This window comes from Aspergillus costaricaensis (assembly GCF_003184835.1).
Source record: "Aspergillus costaricaensis CBS 115574 unplaced genomic scaffold BO79scaffold_5, whole genome shotgun sequence".
Lineage (NCBI taxonomy): Eukaryota > Fungi > Ascomycota > Eurotiomycetes > Eurotiales > Aspergillaceae > Aspergillus > Aspergillus costaricensis.
The window spans coordinates 416,359-435,597 of record NW_020291805.1 but is presented as its reverse complement, the minus strand read 5'-3'; the positions used below and the strand labels follow the sequence as shown (position 1 = coordinate 435,597).

At 47.8% G+C, this 19,239-nt stretch overlaps 4 protein-coding genes across 4 annotated transcripts; 1 reads left to right on the top strand and 3 right to left on the bottom strand.

Moving 5' to 3' along the window:
- Positions 1-3,386: 3,386 nt before the first annotated feature.
- On the bottom strand, positions 3,387-4,174 carry BO79DRAFT_214436 (uncharacterized protein; the record flags this gene model as incomplete). Its single annotated transcript, XM_025683232.1, has 4 exons — positions 3,387-3,458; positions 3,491-3,643; positions 3,679-3,716; positions 4,084-4,174. 4 exons carry the CDS (start codon positions 4,172-4,174, stop codon positions 3,387-3,389), a joined length of 354 nt encoding a protein of 117 aa, XP_025543081.1.
- A 1,115-nt stretch (positions 4,175-5,289) lies between these two features.
- Positions 5,290-6,271, top strand: BO79DRAFT_139183 (acetate uptake transporter family protein; the record flags this gene model as incomplete). Its single annotated transcript, XM_025678185.1, has 3 exons — positions 5,290-5,672; positions 5,728-5,896; positions 5,951-6,271. 3 exons carry the CDS (start codon positions 5,290-5,292, stop codon positions 6,269-6,271), a joined length of 873 nt encoding a protein of 290 aa, XP_025543080.1.
- A 1,674-nt stretch (positions 6,272-7,945) lies between these two features.
- Positions 7,946-10,675, bottom strand: BO79DRAFT_285217 (uncharacterized protein). Its single transcript, XM_025688334.1, has 4 exons — positions 9,325-10,675; positions 8,954-9,270; positions 8,792-8,907; positions 7,946-8,737 (listed from the first exon to the last, which is right to left on the bottom strand). Exons 1-4 carry the CDS (start codon positions 10,262-10,264, stop codon positions 7,990-7,992), a joined length of 2,121 nt encoding a protein of 706 aa, XP_025543079.1. The 5' UTR covers positions 10,265-10,675; the 3' UTR covers positions 7,946-7,989.
- Positions 10,676-15,741: 5,066 nt separating this feature from the next.
- Positions 15,742-17,941, bottom strand: BO79DRAFT_285216 (ENTH domain protein; the record flags this gene model as incomplete). The annotated part of the gene is made up of 5 exons (XM_025688333.1): positions 15,742-17,116; positions 17,170-17,281; positions 17,333-17,523; positions 17,579-17,816; positions 17,894-17,941. The coding sequence occupies 5 exons, from the start codon at positions 17,939-17,941 to the stop codon at positions 15,855-15,857; spliced, it is 1,851 nt and encodes a 616-aa protein (XP_025543078.1). The 3' UTR covers positions 15,742-15,854.
- Between the last annotated feature and the right edge of the window lie 1,298 nt (positions 17,942-19,239).

Genomic DNA, 19,239 nt, shown 5'->3' with positions numbered 1-19,239 from the left:
TGAACATGATGGTAAGCACTAAATCACACACACACAGACATCCATAATACTAAGAGTGTGAGACACATCCCGACACGGGTAAATTGCTTCTCAGGCCTAATTCTGCCTAGACTCAATATTACTACTACTAGTAAGTATTAATTGAAGGTGTGTGTGTGTGTGTGCGATGATAATAACAATAATAATAATATATTGTAATATAGTAATAATAATAATATAAATGGGGACTACTGCGTAATATCATATAACAAGTAGCCTAGCCAAGACAAGACAAGAAAAAGAGATGGATTCGTGCACGTGCAAATTGCTTACTAGGCAGTAGGCAGATATCTTTTTGACTATGGAGATGGATGGATGTAAGTTAACTAGCTAATTACTTATCCTATCCACTGTTAAGCAGGAATATGAAGCCATCTTCCATCCGTCCATCCATCCCATCGTGGGTACCGCACGGAGTAGTAGGCTTTTTGCATTTAGTGAGATGGAGTTATTATTGCCGGCCCGGGATCCCGTAGGCTGAAGATGGGTGTGTCCCACACCATTACTATCGCTGTTTAGCGATGATATCCCTCTCTCCCTCCATCGAGTTCTACAAGTGGCGCCATCAGTAAAAAGCTAGTCTAGGGCCCCGCCGCACAAGCTGAACTGAACTGAACTGAACTGAACGAACCGCGACCGAGCTTTTTCGCAAAGAAAAAAAAAAAAAAAATCTTCCTGTATTTTTTTTTTTTCCCTCGCAAACTTCAGATAGGTGGATAATTTATTTGTTGGGACAGGGAATGCAGGATGATGAAATGATTCGTTGAAAGTTCATTTCTTGGCTGCAGGATTTAGTGCCATGACCGGACCACGATCTAGAGCGGAGCCCAAAGCGCAGGTTTTGAGTCCAGGACGGACTCTAGTGAGGGAGAGAGGGAGGGAGTCATACGAGGATTGGATTGGACTGGACTGAACTTGTATCTATCTAGACTAGTAAGTAGATACGGATTACTACGGCGTGTTACTAGGTTGGTTGGTTGGATTGGTGTGGCTCCGTCTTCGTGCAGCGACCTGCATAATGGTCTCGCCCTGCAGAGCATTTGCCGGCAGCAGCGTAGTCGTCGTCTTCGCTAGGAACAAGCTTCCCGGTCGGAGACGAGGAAAGTCTTAGGAAGGAATGGGATGCGAACTAGACTAATTGCTCTAGAAGCAATTGGCTTCGTTTGTTGCTGGAGAAACGCCGCTCGCTCGCTCGCTTTTTTGAAGAAAACCCTGCAGGAAGAGGGAAGAAGGTTTTGTGTGCGTTGTACCTGGCATGCTGGCTTGCTAGGCTAGCTAGCTTAGCTAGTAGGGATGGTAGTAGGGATAGCAGAGAACAAGAGAGAAATTTTTTGACGGCTTACTTACCGACCCGAACTCCGTGGCTGCCGAGGTAGGTACGTACAGAATAGGGAAAGGGATAGGGAAATAAAATATAATAATAATAATAAATAAATGAAAAAGCAAGTGTTGTGCGAAACTAGTAATGGCTAAAAGTGAAAGCAGTTCTTTGGCTAAAATGATTACTGAGTAAGTAGTATACGGAGTATTATTGTTGGTATAGCTGTCATGATAAGCTCGAGGTTCATTACTTTTTGACAGCTTTGCTTTTCCACCTTCAAAAGACCCGACTGATTAACTATCGAATGTTTAATTTACAATCTGACTAGCTTAACGGACATTTGCTCAGGGATTACCCTCCTGTCAGTGTCAAAAGTGTCAAAGGGGGGGGTTCATTTTAAATGACGATGAGCAGTGGGAGACTGGGTCCCGGGCCAATTTGAGCTTGTTCGTACGCCATCAATTGAGGCTGTGGACGGGAGAGCAGGCAAGAGGGGAGGAAGAGAATAGGGGGGAGGAACTGGTAGCTACTTCAGGGAGCCAACTCGGAGACGCGGCTGGCGACGTTCCGAGTTTGAGCTTGACACGAACAGGGCAAAGAAAAGAGAGAGAGAGTGTGTGTGTGAGTGAGTGAAAATCGGCGACGCGGCAGAACGGTCGCCAAGAGGCGCTCCAAGTGGGGATGCGTCCCTTTGTGCCGCGACGAAACAGACCGAGAACGGAGTCTATCCCCAAACCTCTCTTGTGTATATTTACTGGATCCAGAATCGTTGGTTCTGTCTGTCTGTCTGTCTGTCGGGTGGCATCCGCCACCGCCGCCGCACACGGGGAATCTACCCATCTGGAGCCGATGGGGGTCGACCCAGATGGAAGTGTTCGTCTCGTGTCTAGCAGTATCTAGTCTGATGTAGCATGAAGATAGCTGCTCTCTAGGTTGAATGCTGATCCTGTCGATGGCAACATCGTACTTTTAATTTTTTACTTCTTTCATTTTTTTCCCTTCTGGTTGCGCGGACAATGACTGATAATGTCGCATGTACCGGAATTATGCTCAACGTCACGGCGATCAACGGAGAGAAGGTTCTCCGTAGTTTCCACTGAAAACGAACCAGCTGCTCCGTACAATTGAGTCAGGATACCTATGATAGAGAGTCAGATTTGAGATATATATCCTGCAGGAAAAAGAATAATTCCCTCATAAGCAATCTCAAAAGGAAGATTAAGCATATTGAGTAGAACCCACACAGCCGCGTTGCCTGCATCTCACACTGCATCTAGTCAATGTATTAAGGGCGCTTGGAGAGAACGGTATGACCCTTCGGTTTGAGACTCGGAAAGCTTCAGATTTCGGGCCCGGTCCCGTTCCCCCCCCTACCCACACCTGGGATCATTCAGTGATTGCTCAGCAAGCAAGTAGTAAGTAAGCAAAAAAGCAGGTACGGTCGCAGCCGGGTCAGCTAACAGAACTACTAAACCTCAGTTAGGCACAGGCCCCGGCGCAGGAGTAACTTAGCAGTACGTAGTAGAAGTGATGCGAGAGGTAAGGGCCCGCAATCACCGCACCTGCCAAAGCAACTGTACTACTAAACTACTACTTACTGTGTACTACTACTCTCCACCAGTCACCCAGCTAGGACTTCTCCAATGAGCCACAGCGTCCAACTAAAAGTAGACTAACCCTTAGCTTGTATGGGACCAGAACTGGGTCATCTTCGGTCGGGTCACACCTCCTTGCGGCAATGGAGGCGTGGGCTCAGCTTTTCGGGTTAGATGCTACTTGGCCATCGTGCAGTGTAGTTTAGATCGGACGGAAAGGGAAGGGAACTGCTGGGGTTGTTGTTGTTGTTGGATGGATAGTTATTTTTCTTTTTTTTTTTTTTTCCCCATTTATCTTCCCTTGCAACAGATCCAACGATAGACAAGAGACATACCGTCACGGCCGTTACTCTGGGTGACGGACGGATGGGATTCAAAAATGAGAAATTCCCACGAGAGTCACATTACTGCCTCAGTTACTTACTAAGTACTTACTGCCCGCTTGGGGTGACATCCAGTAATGGAAGTGACAGCACAGCTTCCGCGGATGATCCGGTTGGAGACTGATGTTCGTATGTAATTAATTTACCCGTACCCTTTTGGAGGAGGGAACAGCCGCACCGTTTGGCGATCGATTAGTCGATGGACTACGAGGGACTACTACAGAACTACTAGTAGTAGCGAGGGTGGCTGGTAAACGAAGAGAAAGAAAGAGAAGGGCCACATCATACGAGATGGCAATCATAATCTATAGAGCCCCATAAATGATATACATAAACATACAAGGATTGTAGAATAATCCAGACCATATGGCATGAGACCTGGAATGTACACAGGTGCTTATTATTGCAACTGGTGAGAAAACAAATACTGCTAAGTTAGCAGTCAGTTGAGAGATACAACAACACACCCGTGACCACTCCAGCTCAGCAAGAGAGATACATCCATATTACCGTATTACTGACTAAGGCAGCACTACGGCCGAAGACATCTGATGGGTTACACCAATAACAACGCAGCCTTCGGAGGTCGAGTCTCCAGTGGCAGCTTCTTACTACGCTAATTGGCTCTTTCCCCAGACCTCGGGCGCCTTTAATCTCCACCTGCCCTTGCTTTCCCCGGGCTTGGAAAGTCAATCGTTCTTAGGCGATACCCGGTCGTCGACTAGAGGAAGAGAGAGAGACACACACACGAAGGATTTGCCATCTGAGAGGTTGTCCGCGTGTTGAGTCTGCAGCCCTTGCTGGACGAATGGAGCCATGTTCCTTCCACCCTGCATTTTGGGGCCCTATGGGGTTATTCCCTCCAGCCCTTTAACCTAGGTAATTAAACAACCCTCTAAGACGATGGCAAAGCCCTTCTTCTCCCCCGCTTGCCCATGGTTTGCGGAAAGTCTAATCCCCCATGCCTCCAATGGGATGTTCATGGACGAATGGAGAGAATACCGCAGAATGATGGAGGATCGGCACCTCCCTCTTGTCTGTGTCTCTGGTGATGGTGAACGGCGTCCAAGTACTCGCCAGCGAGACCCATTGTGTTAGCCTGACTTCTAGTCGTCAATTAGGGACATTCACACACACGGGAGTGGCCCGTCAGGTGGATTCCTGCACATCGTTTTAAAAGCCAACGCTAAATTCGGCCGCTCCACTCCTGCGCATCGCCGACAAAGCATGATAAAGTAATAAAAATCATGGTGACACCGTAATAATAAAAAATAATAATATGATATAATAACAGCCTAGATTATATGCCCCCCAAAAAGACAGATTGGGTGAGGGGAGGAAGGGAAAAAAAAAAAGAAAAATTTCCCAAATTTTGCTCAGATCAACGCTAACCAACGGATCCCATGGAGAAAATGTCGAATGAAAATGAAATAAAATAAAATGGAGCATCAAAATAAAATAAAATAAAATAAAAAAAAGAGGAGAACTTACCAAACCAACTAAAATCCCAGGCTAAACTCAACTAACGGTCCTTCCTCCCAAATCCGGTAGAATTGCTGGCTCCCTGCAACCTTCGCTCGTCCGGGTTGGGTCTCATCCCAAAGTCCGTTAATCCCAGCGAGAAGCACTGTCAGGCCGGGCCACTTCCTATTTCTTATTTGACCTTCGCCTTTTCCCCTCTTCTCCCTTGTCCTCTCTCCTCATTGCTTCTATTTATTCCTCTTACATCTTGCACGGTCCCAGTCGTCGTCAAGATACCTTGCTGATCCGGCCAGCAGAGCTGTGCGCATCATATTTCTTTTTGGACTCCTCTTCCCCTCTCCGTGGTTTCATATATATTCATCTTCCTCCACCTTCCAGCTAGCTGGATTGCTCTTTGATCTTAAACCATTATAATCAATCTCCCTCTTATACCTTTGATCCTTGATCGAATTATCTCCCGATAATCATCATGTCTGCTGAACACCCTATTGAGAAGGACATGGCTCCTGAGCTTGAGAACGGCAGCAACGGCAGTGCTCCCTTGACCCACGAGTTGACCGCTGAGGAGACCGCCAGAGCTGCTGCGCGTTTTGGCTATGGACCCATGGCTCACGTCAACACCAAGGAGGCCAACCTGCGCCCCTTCGGAGGTGAATTCCAGCCTGGTCTGTACAAGTCGGTCGAGCAGCGCAAGTTCGCCAACCCGGCGCCTCTGGGTCTCTGCGCTTTCGCCCTCACCACTTTCCTCCTGAGTTTGATCAACATGGGAACCCGTGGTATCTCTGCGAACAACATTGTCGTTGGTTTGGCTTTCGGATATGGTGGTCTCGTTCAGTTGCTTGCTGGCATGTGGTATGTACACCCTGTTGCCACATCCTCGAAATGAAATGCTGATCGTTATTGATAGGGAAATGGCTGTCGGAAACACCTTCGGTGCCACTGCTCTGTCCTCCTACGGAGGTTTCTGGATCTCTTTCGCCATTGTCTTGACCCCCGGTGGGTTCGAGATCGAGTCGTCGATTGAATCCGCCGGTGGCGCCACCATGTTTTACAACTCGATGGGACTGTACCTGCTGGTAAGCTTGATCAATGGCTGGAAGAATGAGCATCGCGCTAACTATCCTCCTTAGGGCTGGTTCATCTTTACCACCATCCTGCTGTTCTGCACTCTGAGATCCACTGTCGCCTTCTTCTGCCTCTTCCTGTTCCTGGACCTGACCTTCTTGCTGCTTGGTGTTGGTTACCTGCAGCGGAACTCTGCTGGCGAGCCCAACACCCCCGTCATCAAGGCAGGTGGTTTCTTCGGTCTCCTGGCTGCATTTGCCGCTTGGTACAACGCCTTGGCCGGTATTGCCGACAGCAGCAACAGCTTCTTCATCATCCCTGTTGCTCACTTCCCCTGGTCTCCCACTGCTCGTAGCCGTGCTAAGACCCCCCGTGAGACTGTCTAAACCAGTCGCGTGGGTTCGGACCATCGACATGGTCGCGTTGAAAGGAGCCTCTTGAAAGAAAGAGTAATACACCTGCAGTTGTTATGTTTCAGATACCCATTCTAGTAAGGCCATTGCTGCGCGGGGAATGGTCCAGGTTGTAGACCACTTGGGGGTCTTGTCAAGACGTGCAAGCCCTCTGCAGCGGGTCTAAACAATCCAGAGCAGTGTTTTGTTTATTGTGTTGGTTTCCATTGGGATATATAATATCGGAACCTGGGTAATAATGATGGAGCAGTCCGTTGTCGAGTGCGACGGACAGGAAACGCGTTGGTTTTGGATGTTTAGTTTTTGTTAATGAAATGATTAACCTTGAATGAATACATGATTTATGTCAGCTTGACCTGAAGTAAATGCTGTTGAACACCTACCTCATCCCTCTGTCAAAGACATCCATCCATCACCAAGTCCTGCGCAGCAGTCCTGATAGACCTTATATACCCCAACACAAACAAAGAAAGCATAAACAAGAAAAGAAAAGAAGTATAAAAAAGAAAGCAATAAACTATGACCTGCACGCAACGCAACACAATGCAATGCAACTCACTCTTCAAACCTTCGAAGAAAAGCTTCAATAGTCAGTAGGTAGTAGTAAGTAATCCCCGACCGCAGGAAACAAAGAAATAATATCCCGGTCGCTTGACACCTTGTCAACGTCGCAAACTCTCCGACGTCGCACAAGTTGAAACCAAGAATATGAGTCAAACAATCAATCAAGTAATCGGGCAGGTAAGTTGGCGGGCCGTTTCCAAGCTGTCAGTTAGTAGTTCTGTTCGCTTTTCTTTGTGTAAATATACTTTGTTAGTGTATAGACATGTAGTATAGCAATAGTAGTCGTAGTAGTAACCACACCCAATCTGCCCTGCTATGGAACCAAGCTGTATAGAGTATAGCTGAAGTTATACCACCGAAACAAGCAGGTAGGAAAGAAAGAAAGAAAGAAAGAGAAAGAAAGAAAATAATAATAAGCGCGCAAGGCTACAGTAGCTAGCAGCGAAACGAAGAGACCGACGTAAGTATTTATCTCTCTTCACACCGACCGACCGGCAGCGGCAGCGGCAGAGACTCGGCATTCGGGCGGGATTTGCTCGGACGGAAATTTCTCGGAAGTGTCAGAAAAAAAATAACCTCACTACTTACTCACGGGCACTAGTTAGTTCATACTTAGTTGATTGATCCCGAGAGCGATTGTCCAATCCGCTGCTGTTGGCTGGGTTCTGCCAATGTGGACTTTTTGAATGTGTTCGTGTAAGTGGATTCTTTCTTTTTCAGGGCTTTTCTTTAATCACATATTTTTTTCTCGTGGTTGGGCTTTTTGTTTCATCGTTTGTTGGTGTGGGAGAGGGCGTGGGTGGCTGGGATTGTGTTATTGGGAGGTGACTGTTTGTTCAATTGGTATGGGTGAGGGATTTTTTGTACAAGGCTTGGTTTTGGGGCTTACTGTCCTGTTTTCGGGCTTGGTTAAGTCGGGATCCCGGATGGTGTGATATTTGGGATTATGACTGATTGGTTGATCATCCTGTTTTCATGATTGAGAGGATCATGTGTGGATAAGTAGTAGAATTAGGGGTGTTGTAACGATTGTGGCAGCTTTGGTCATATATACCATATCTCATTAATATATCATACATGCCACATGAAACATGCGATCAGTCCTATGTATGAGTGTTATGTCGGGTCTATATACATTCGTGCGGTGCGCGGAGCTTCATCTCAATCTCTTCCCATAGTTCTCGTAGCGGAGTCAGGTAACTCCGGTCCGCATAGAAAAAGCCTAGAAGTAGGGCTCGGAGGTCCTGCCACGAGTGGATGCTTCCGTCTTCTCGAAGTACCGAAACAAGCTCGTTCACGAAAAAGGTCCGCTCCGGTAGCAGCCGCGAACTGCACGCCCCGATGAACAGGATCCAGATCAGCACATCCCGGCACAGTTCAAAGTATCCAGCACTCATCGTGCTTTCCAGCGCAAAACGAAGCGCAGTCACCGGTTTGGGGAACACCGGCGCGATGTGCGGGTAGAAGCCCCAAATGACAGTGTTATGGAACACCAGGCATGCCAGCCGAACGCAGCCTTCGATGGTGGCTTCCATCTTGATTTCACCTGTCGCCGTGTACCGGTCCTCATGGAGGGAGTATTCGACGTACAGGACTTCGGTGTTGAAGTAGTCCTCCGTCTCATCGTCAAAGTCTTGGTATTGCGTTGTACTCTTGATCCATTCGCAGTACCACGTCAGTGCGGCCAGGTCATATATCATCTTGGACATGGCATCCCCAAAGATGCCGGGTATCTCAATTAATTGTGTCAAACGCGTAGCTAAAATTAGTAGATCTTCATTAGGAGGCATAAGCGCCAATTGCGAGGGACGGGCGTAACGAATAAAAGGGAATATGGGCTTGGTGCCGGCCATGCACGCCACGCGGATGTCAGTCCTACTCGAGTCAGTCCCGGCCCACAGACTCCACCAAAGCTTGAGTTGAACTGACCATGATATCTGGAATCGAACGTCGGGCGGTACATCCGCGAAGGTTTTCCTCATGCCTACCATCTGTCGGAGACCGGCCAGATGGATTTTGAGATAGTCGGCATTGCCAGATGCAATCTGACAAGTTAGCTAACCTCTTACATAATGGTTCAGCAGTACTAACCTCAATAGTCAAAAGGATTGACACGGCGGCAATCAGCTGGTCACTGGAGGCCTTGATCGGATCCGATAATCCCTCGTTAACTAGCTTAATAGTCTCACCCCGATGGTGGAACGTGTCCAGAAGTAGCACGCTAGAACGCCGCTTGTTGGGGTCCGTCAGCGGGAGCTCCCCTGCTGCCAAGGCGGAATTCGATGCGGCTACACATATACAAGCATGCAATGATACCGGATCTTGTTGAACCAATGCGGTCCAGTGATCCCGCAACTTAGGTCCATACCGGCGCTGCAAAGGATAGGCCTGCTGAGTCAGGTCGAAAACTGCAGAAGATCGTTAGAACTACGTCTTTCAAAGTCTATTGCAAGTCAACCTACAGTGCTGAAGATGTCGACACATACGGTCCGACATGACCGTATGCATTGAATTGAACGGGTCGGTAGCACCGCCCAGATAAGCCCACGGAGTTGCGGACTGCACGGGTGCGAGAGCATTCTGCGAAGGAGTGTCGACGCTGTAGTTGTCCACTGTCTCGGCAGAAACAGATGGATAACTGCCCGCGTCGGTGACCACCAGCTCTTGCTGCGGTACTTCCTTCTGTCGCTGTTCGGGCGACGATGAACCAGAGGATGATGATGGAGAAGAGGAGGGAGAATCAGAGACAATTCGTGTGCCGAAGGAAGAGGATTCGGTGACACTTGGTTTCGGGAAGGATCCGGCAGAAGGGGCCGAAGATGACGGAGCTGCAGCTGACGAGCTGGAGGCTGTAGTTTCCACCGGCTGAAAGGCAAGATGTTTCCAGGTTTTGCTCTTGTAGCGTTTCGTGTTTTCTAGCCGCTTCTTGCGGTTGTGCTCGGACATGACATGGGAACGAATGCGCTTGAGTGTCTCCTCCCTGGTACCTTCGGACACGGACTGTGGATCGGTATGCACCCAGAACAATGTCGATTTCCCCGCGGCGGCATTGTTGGACTTCCGCGATTTGCGGGGTTTCGTGACACCATTCCTGTTTACATCCTGCCGGGTTGATTCAGTGGTGAAGGTCTGCGCGTCGGCATGGACGGGGGCCGGAGGTATTGATTGCTGGGGCGGCGGCGGAACAGGACCATAAGCAAGCGGTTGGCTGGATGTCGAGATCGGATAAGAGTAGGGATGATGAGGATGTTGATAGGTATTATTATTAATCGTGACTGGATGGACAGCAGTAGTGGGAGAGGCCCAAGCAGCTGGTTTGCTCAGCACAGGCAAGACGTGCTCGTGGTCGGTGGCCAAAGAGCGCGCCGTTGGCTGATAGTGGTGGGAATTTCTAGCGTCCATCGCACGCGCGAGTCTAAAGTATTATTCACAGATCCAGCTGGCGATCTTCATCGACGTTCATCGTTCTAGAATGGGCGAAAATCGAACGATAACCGTCTAGGCGGAAGGGTGGGAATTGAGGATGATGAGAGAAGAATCCGGGGGGGAAGGATGAATGAACAGAGGGAAATGCTGAATGGTCAGCGCACTGCCCTTATCAGGAAAAGCCCATCTCTCGGAAGGTGGATGTTCAAGGAAGAGGTGGAAGGGAAGGATGCCGGAAGAGCAGTTAGTGGTAGTACTAAGTAAGTGATAGTAATAAAGAGGGAGTGAGAGTGAGAGAGTGATTGGGGAAGGGCCGATGATTGATTGATTGAGTGGGAGGAGGAGAGGGGCTGCAAAGTGGAGGGGACAGGGACCTCGAATTGGGTAAGGCCCAGCGAAGAAAAAAAAAGAATGAAAAAGATAAAAAATTGAAAAGGAAAAAAACAGAAAAGATCAAGCAGCCAGTTGAGGAGATTTAATTCCTGTTCCTTGTTTTCCCTTTTTTTTTAAACCCCCGTTCCTTTTTTTTTTTTTCCCTTATTTTCCTTCCCGTTCTAATTTTCTGCTTGTCTGGACGCGTAGCCAATGATCGGTTTGTTTGGCGGCCAACAATACCGGAACAAATGCAGGCACAGGTACATAAACGAGTCACCCTGACAGGTTCACAATCACTTCTTCTCAGCAATTAGTGTATAAAATGAAAATTATATTATGATAACGGCGCACAACAATGGTAATGCCTCATAATGAAGAATACAATGAATGCAACAGAATAGACACGAGGTCCAGATCTCGGATGTTGCAGTAGCCGGTGCCGGGTGGAGCAGCAACTTAAAAATTCTCGATGCGAATTGGAGACTCCAAACATGAGTAATACACTGCATTACGAGTATCCGCAGGTTATTAATAGTAGGGGCGACCACATTTAATATCATCCAGAAAGTAGTGCCCAGACTTGTTATGCACCTTAGGAATCAGATAGATAGTATCAAGAATTCTAGACAAACAAAGAGAGTGTGTGATGAGATACCACTTCCTACATGTTTGATCGATACTACCATAGGCATACACTACACACACTAATCATTTGACCACTCAGGCACAACCCTGACCAGAACAAACCATCCCTCCTCCTCCCCCCGTACTTCCGCGGGTTTCCCTCTGGCACATACAGAAAACCGCGTTAGTCGGAAGTTAAAATCCAGCCCAAGACCAGCAGGAGACATCCGAGAAACCCATAACAAACCGGCGGGCTCCACTCTTTTCGATCGGAGGAGATCGGACAAATTTTCCCTCCTGGATGGTTTTGGAGGTTCTCCTTGCGCGGTCAAAAATATGATGTATCTCTCTCTCCCTTCCAATTCAACCGAACACCGAGAACACCACTTCGGTTACGTGTACTCAATAATTGTGCATCGTCAGATTGACTACCAACATAGCCAGAGATATATTAAGTTATTAAAATCTGTCAATTGCCCGACTCCACGGCAATCAAACTTGCACCTCCACGTACGTCATGTTAAGAAAGTCTTCAGGGCTGACACTTTTGCCGGCTCGTTTCCCAACAAGCAGGCACGCCCGTCCGTCGGGGAGAAACTAAAATCGAGCCAAGACGGTTTGATCCACCGCCATTACGATTGACCGCAACGGTTTGAGCACGTCATTCCAGATTGTCCGTTCCGCTTTGTACGACCCTCCTGAGGGATGGATAACGGTTCTCATTAATGTTTTGAATCAAGTATTGTTTGTCGATTTAGAGAAACAGTCAACTATTAAGTGTCGTTGAAATTCGGTTTCATATCATCCTCTACTCTTCAATCATGTTTCACTCTCATACCATGGTTTTTCCACACACTCAAATTTTCTTCCACTAGTGTGTGTGGTAAGCAAGTAACTAACAACGCCCCAACAGCCACTCAGCCAGCCAACCCGCCAAACAAACAGCAAAAGCACGCACAGGATGCTATGCTGCCTGCATCTACCTGCACTGCGCCTTGACTGCTACCTTTCGTGCAGCGATCGCCCATACTTGAAGTATACAGGGATGAGAAACGAACAACTCATTCTTGGCTCCCCGTGACTTTTTCCTTTTTCCCCTCCCTCCCTCTGTCCCTCTGTGTGATTGTGTATGTGTGTGTGCCGTTGGCTTACATACTTTCTCCTGCGGAGTTTATGCACACGAGTCAGGCCAGTCTCATATGTACATGCCTCCCCTGTGGTGATTGTTGCAGTTGCACAGAGTTACATCGGGAGGGTGTTGTGGCCTACTCAACTTGACCGCAACATGGCCGCCAGGTTACGTCCGAATCGGTCTCCCTGCATGTGTCTCTAGCCATGTAGTAACTAATTAATAGGCGTTTTGCTATTAACTAGATAGATAGTCTCCATAGACCCCATCCAGATCGGGCGCTCAAATCCGCACGCTAGGACCAATATGGAGTTTTTCGTTTTCATTTGTACTATGATAATAATGTAGTTTATATTTCCGGAACTGAGAAGAAATATCGCTACAAATGGTGTTCCTTCAAATCTAGTCCGTCGCTTATTTACTAACTACTTACTTATTAGTTAATTAGTTAGTAAAAAACGGTGTTTTTATCTCCGCTTACTAAACCTCCGAGGAGAGAAAAATTTTACGAGAACGTCGGATATATCTCTGTTTGAAGCCACAAGCACGGAACAGGATTGTTTTAGGATGGTGACGGCTGTCATATCCGCTTTCCACTGGGCTAGGACCAATCGTTTGGTTAGCTGGGATGCTCTCTTCTAATGCCATATCTACTTCTAGAAAGGAAGGAAAGGGATTCAATCATACGGAGTCCGGAGTAATTAGATCCCAGCCATCAGTGACAATATATTAAATCACCCAAAATCTGGACATCAATATCGAGTGTATACACTTAAGCGACGAGTACATAGTACACATCTCAAGTCCCAAAACTCAGTCGGCACATAGATACACATCTAGAAGTGGATACGGGATGGATTCCCAGTCCTCAGGTGGGCCAAACTAGCCTGGAAACTGACTAGCTAGACTTAGCTAGCAAGCATCTTGACCAAGCACAATTCTTCACCACAAGAAACCAGCAGCAGCATCGACACCAACACAACTACGTACCTCGTACTCCTTATACGAAGATACGCATAGAAGAAAGCCTATATAGTAAACTAAGTATCGACCAAAACCACGGGAACCCGCAACGCCCATCAAACTCTATCTAGACTCATACTGAAACACGACACTCAACAGCGGCAACTTCTTAATAACTAGTACCTACGGAGTAATTAGTTAAGTAAGTAGTTAGTTAGCATAACCCACCCACTATGGAGTCATGGACAGGTAGATAGGTGATTTAATTTACGTTCTATCGGAACGAGCCGATCGGTCTGCACCCGGTCCACCGTTAGTTGATCCAGTCCAATGCACGCCAAGGTATAGGTCAACCAAACAGAGAGCGGGTTTGCGTGTTGGTTGAGGTCTGGACACACAAGTCTTTGGGATCGGATATTCCGGCTTCGCCTGGATGAGGGAATATAAAGAAAGGGCGTGTGAGTGTAAAAAGTGTGGATAAAGTGGACTTCAGTTGGGATATTGTTCGGACGCGTCGGAGATTCGAGCCCGGTGATAAGTTACTTGGCCCGGCATACCGGGATGAAAAGTTCCGTGCGTATGAATGGTTCGGATGTGATTGGTTGGGTGCTCGGAGATTTGATCGTGTTGGAGGTACTATTAGTACTGCTACTTAGTACGTATATAGTGCGATTTATGTGTTGGGTATTAGGCTTTATGGTCGAGACCAGGTTACTGCGGTGTATGTTTTTGAGATACAAAAGAGCTGGTGAATGACTAAGTAGCGAACAGAACACTAAACATGGTAGTACGTACTCCATAGTAGGCTACTAATAGCCGAGGAAGATTGGTTTGAAACTGAATCATTTTATTAATGCCCAGATATTGGCTTCACTGTCTCAACAGATAGAAAACATGTTCATTGGCTCGGGAGCAATATCCGATACCTCGACTCTGAAAACTCGGTTCGCATGAGAAGGCAGAAGAAGCCGAGGAGTCTGGATCCAGCAGCTGCAGCTATGAAGCAACGGATTAAGTTCCCTGCTACTAACACCTCTGTCTTCCCCCTCTTAGCAAGCAGGTCCTCTGTCTTCTCTTAGGACTGCTGGTCAAGGGAAATGGATATTTTCTTCGACATTTTCAACCGGGAGTTATAACTCTGGTCCAATCGTAATCTCTCTATATACGAAACATCGGGAACGTACGTACGTAGTACTAGTCAGTGCCCCATTCGATATTATTGGCTTGCTGTTCTACTACTGAATAGTAGTATATTTAGCCCAGAAACTTGTCTTCAAGACGTAGTTTAGACGGCTTCTGGGCTTCTTTAGCTGCCCAGCAATGGGAGACACGTAGGGAACAGTACACCAAATCCAAGGATGTGTGGGCGTAAGTCTATGTTGGTTCATTAGTGTTGGTAGTAGTAACCTGATATGAACGACTTTGACGGATTGTTGAAAGAGCAGGACGAAAGATATGAGAATCTAGGAGAAATTATATATGACGGAGCAAGCCTTGACTACTTCTGTAGTAGAACACTCTCATCAGGCCAGCAGTAAGCCACTCTGCCCTCACTCTTGAGTAGTACGAATAGGCTTGACTGAGAATTGTCATACCCGGAAAGATATCCGAATAGCATATATTTCCCACTATGATCAGAATTACCATAGTCTATTGTGTGAGCAAAAAGAGCCATGATTCTGTGCATAAGCCCTCAGCTCGTATTTGACCTCGTGATATTATGTATCTAGTTATCCAGGGCTTGAGAGCATAAGTGGTAGCATATCTTCTACGAAGGCCTCGCTTATAGCTCTCTCCACACTGACCACTTGGCAGCAATAACATCAGTGATGGACCCGAACTGCTGTACTATACAAGGATATCCCATAGCCACAGCTACCATCTTGGCGGTCAGTAGTGGCTGAAGTGACTAAGTATCAAGTTTAGTGGGAAATGCATCCAGAGAGGCCAATCTAGCCATATACTTTCACCGTTAACGACATGTTAGATATTCCGTAGACTGGGACTACATAGCTGATCTATAGCAGTGATTGATAAGACTTCATACTGTGGGAAGGATTACTCACACAGGAAGTCAATCAGGCAATCGATTGCCGGGGTTAACTAGGAGGGTTTCACGAGGGCCAGAATGTCGATCTCCCCTTGCTGATGGCCGGCACTCATGCAGGTAGATCCCAAGTACTACCCTCATCTTACTGGCTAACTGTTGCTTATCATCTATACAAACGGGCAATTGTTTCAGGTTGCTGCAATCCTTTGTTATATTCTCTTATCACTGAACCTCTGCTATCGCTACATGGTCAACGGTCGGGCCCGCACTGCGAGCCCCGTCATTATGCTTTCAAAACACTCAATCAAGAAACCCAATGCAAGTCAATAAAAGAGTATTAAAAGGAAAGGAGGAATAGTTATGTTCTAACACACTATTTTGTTTTCGTGTGGTGTTGTAGAGATCAAAATGTTTTGTAAGCACCATTATGATAGCCCCGGTCGCGGGAATATGGGCACCGTGTCTAGTTGCTCCAAGCCTCCCATTGTGCCCTGTTGCCCGCCGACATGCCACCCTTGGCCCGTCTGTTGGTTCACAAAGGCACTCTGGCGGAAAGGATTCGTGCTCCCCGTCGGGTTTGGTCGTAGAGGAGCCGCAGCAGGAGGTTGCAGGCCCTGGGACTGCGGTGGGGGAACAGAGGAAGCACGGGCAAACGGGTTAGTTCCCGTCCGCTGGGCTTGAAGTGGCGCTGGCTGTTGGGGCGCTTGCGGCTGCACCTGCGGGTAGGCTTGAGGAACACCGGTATCAAGCTGCGGGTTGACTGTTGATAAACGTCGTGCGAAGGGGTTCGTATTCTGACGGTTAAGGGGAGTGGCAGGCGTGGCCGATCCGGTCGGCGTGCTCATTAACATCGATTGTCTGAAGGGGTTGGTTGACTGTGGCTGCAACTGCTGCTGGGCCATTGGCATTTGTTGCTGCTGGGAGAATGCACTCATGTCATGTTGTGGGATGGGAGCGAGGTTTGACTGGAAACCGTATGTTTGGGGCTGCGCCGAATAACCACCAAATCCGGCCCCCGTGTGGTTGGGTTGAAGAGGTTGGGGTGCCTGCTGCTGCTGCTGCGGCTGGCCAAATTGCTGAATATTCTGCGGCGCAAACTGGTTTCCAAACGCCGCTTGTTGGTCAAACCCAGTAGGTTGGGGCTGCTGGAAGCCCGTCGGTTGCGCGTAGAAGGCCTGTTGCTGCGGTGGGAACCCGGTTTGTTGGAACTGCATCGCCTGCGGTTGCTGCTGTAATTGGGCTTGCTGGAACGGATTGGTCTGGGCCATCGGCTGTTGGTTCTGCTCGATTGAATCAAAAAAGTCGATAAGGTCCGATTGGTTTGACTTCTGTGTCTGTGGATTCGGCTGGGTTTGAGGCCGTGCCGGCATATTGTTCGCGTTGCTCACGGCCCTATCGCCTGTCGCAGTTTTACTCACAGGCGGAGGAGTTCCGCCGCTCTTCCCTTGCTTCCGTGCCAAATATTCTCGCCGGCGAAGGTTGAAATCCGGGTCATTGAGATCGTCCTCCAGAAGTCGCGTAAGATCCGTAGAAGCATGTTTGAGCTTAGGGATCTCCAATCGCGTCGCAGACTGGAAATGCCTGGCAACTCCCAGAAACTTCACGACTTCTTCCGTTTGGACCGTAAATGTCTTGTATATTTCCAACGCACGTTCGCTGTCGGGTCGCGACATTTCAAAGTAATGCTCTGTGCGCAGTTCAGTCAGAGCATGCCGCGGGTTTGCTAAGCAGAGCACCTACCAAGAACGTTTATTGTTCCTTCGTTCATCACGGAATATAGGGTCAAGAGATCCAAAACCAGCAAGCGAAATGCGGTCAACGATATTTCGTTCTCGACGTCGTCAGTGAGAAGCTGAAAATGTCAGTTGAAGATGTCATGATGCAAGGGAAGGAGATGACATACGTCACATTTGAGCAGCGCATGGATCTGATGTTGAACTAATTCTGTCTCCCTCAGAAGTCCCTTCTCTACTGTCAATCTCTTCATCCGACCTTGTCCGCTTCGCACATAGTCGGTCTTTGTATCCTCGAAGGCACGCGCACGCGCGATGAGATAATCGGAGTATCTTCGAATATTATGGCCCTGCGACTGTACTGTGACATCAACGTGTCAGCACTCTCCCGCGCAGGTTCTGACATCACCTCTCACCTTCTGAGAATCCACTGATGGCAAGTCTTCTGGGGTTCTCCGCCATATACTGCAATGTAGCATCCAACTGTCCTTCCCTTATCATCAAGTGGACAACAATAAGAGCTTTGAAAACAATGGTCCATGTTGAGTCGCGAAGTCGGAGCTGCAGCGTCCGAAATATCTCTGCAACACCTGCCTCTCCTGTATGAGTCGCAACAAGTATATGTTCAATGTATTTGGATTTGGGGGCCGCAAGCTGTTGACGAGGACCAGATTGTCAGCACTTGCGCAAGATCACGCATCCCCTGAAAAGACACGGAACCTCCTACCAACCTTTATCTTGGTGGCTCCCTTCACCGACTTCTCAAAGTTGTGAGACATGTTCAAAGATGGCTGTCCTCCGACACAGCAATTGGTCGGAAACAGAAATCAGGGGACTCTGGCAGGCAGCTGGATTCGAGGTGGAGGGGGGGGGGGTTTTCGGGGTGGAACGATAACCAGATCGATCGAAGATGAGAAGGTACCAAAACTATAGTCGTGTTCTGAATGCTTTGCCCACGCCAATTCCAAAAATAATCATGATGCGTCAAGTTGCCATGTCGCGGAACTGGTGATTCTTACGCAAGCTGTCAATAGTGAAGTGGGACGGGGGTGAAGTGCCGACTCCTAGGGAGGGGGATCGGGACTTTCGGTATGACAGGGATGATCTGCCTGATAATCCCCCAGAGGAAGGGTGGTGGGGGGGTTCGAGGATTGAAGCGGTCAAGGGAACAGGAGGGGAAGATTTATGAGAACAAGTCGGGGGGGGAGAGAGAGAGAGCTTCAGGCAGTTCGGGATGTTGGACTTCAAAGCGGCATCGCAGTGGAGCGCCCGGTTGCACCCAACTAGGCTAGAAACCGCCTAGTGCTGTTTGGGTCGGCGCGATGATGTTATCCGACGAACTATATGTACCACGCTGTTGAGGATGATCTCTACCACTGTGGTACAAAAGAAAGATGAGGGTAGAGTAAATCGTCACTTAGTTATAGTATTTTAATATTTGATTGTCTCACTTCTAAGTTGACAGAAACCATAAGTTGAGCCTTTCATCAAGTGCAATTCTACGGGGTCTGCGATCTGTCCTCACGTGATAAATAATATATATATTTCTGGAATGCCTTCGCTACTACCAGTAACCTCACTATCACTCTCCAAAAGAAATCATACTAATGTCAAGTTCAAATTTTGTAAACGATACTTTCAACATGACCTGGACTTATTTAACCGAGTGAAATTCTTATAAATATAGGTTTCAATGGCCGCACCCAAATCGAAATCCATACTAGCTAGCCCACTCATGCTGTTTGAAAAGTAGGCAAACGTCTTTTTCTTAACCTGTTTCAATGTCCCAGAGAAGAATTTGTACTATACAGACTTGTAGCCATGATCGAAATTTATGATCAAGCTATTATGGCTTCCTCGCTTATTCCTCATCCACAAATTCTTGCTGAAAACAAGCTTCCAATATCGCTCGCTCACTACTCTTGTGTGGCCCACCATTCTCTTACCGAAGCCTAATCGCGAGACTATTTCATACTATCTTGTCTCACTACTCTTTCATGAATCACTCGATTGTCGTGATGGATTCCGAAATTGGTCTTGACTATAGAACTCCACGGCTCCAAAATAAATGGACACG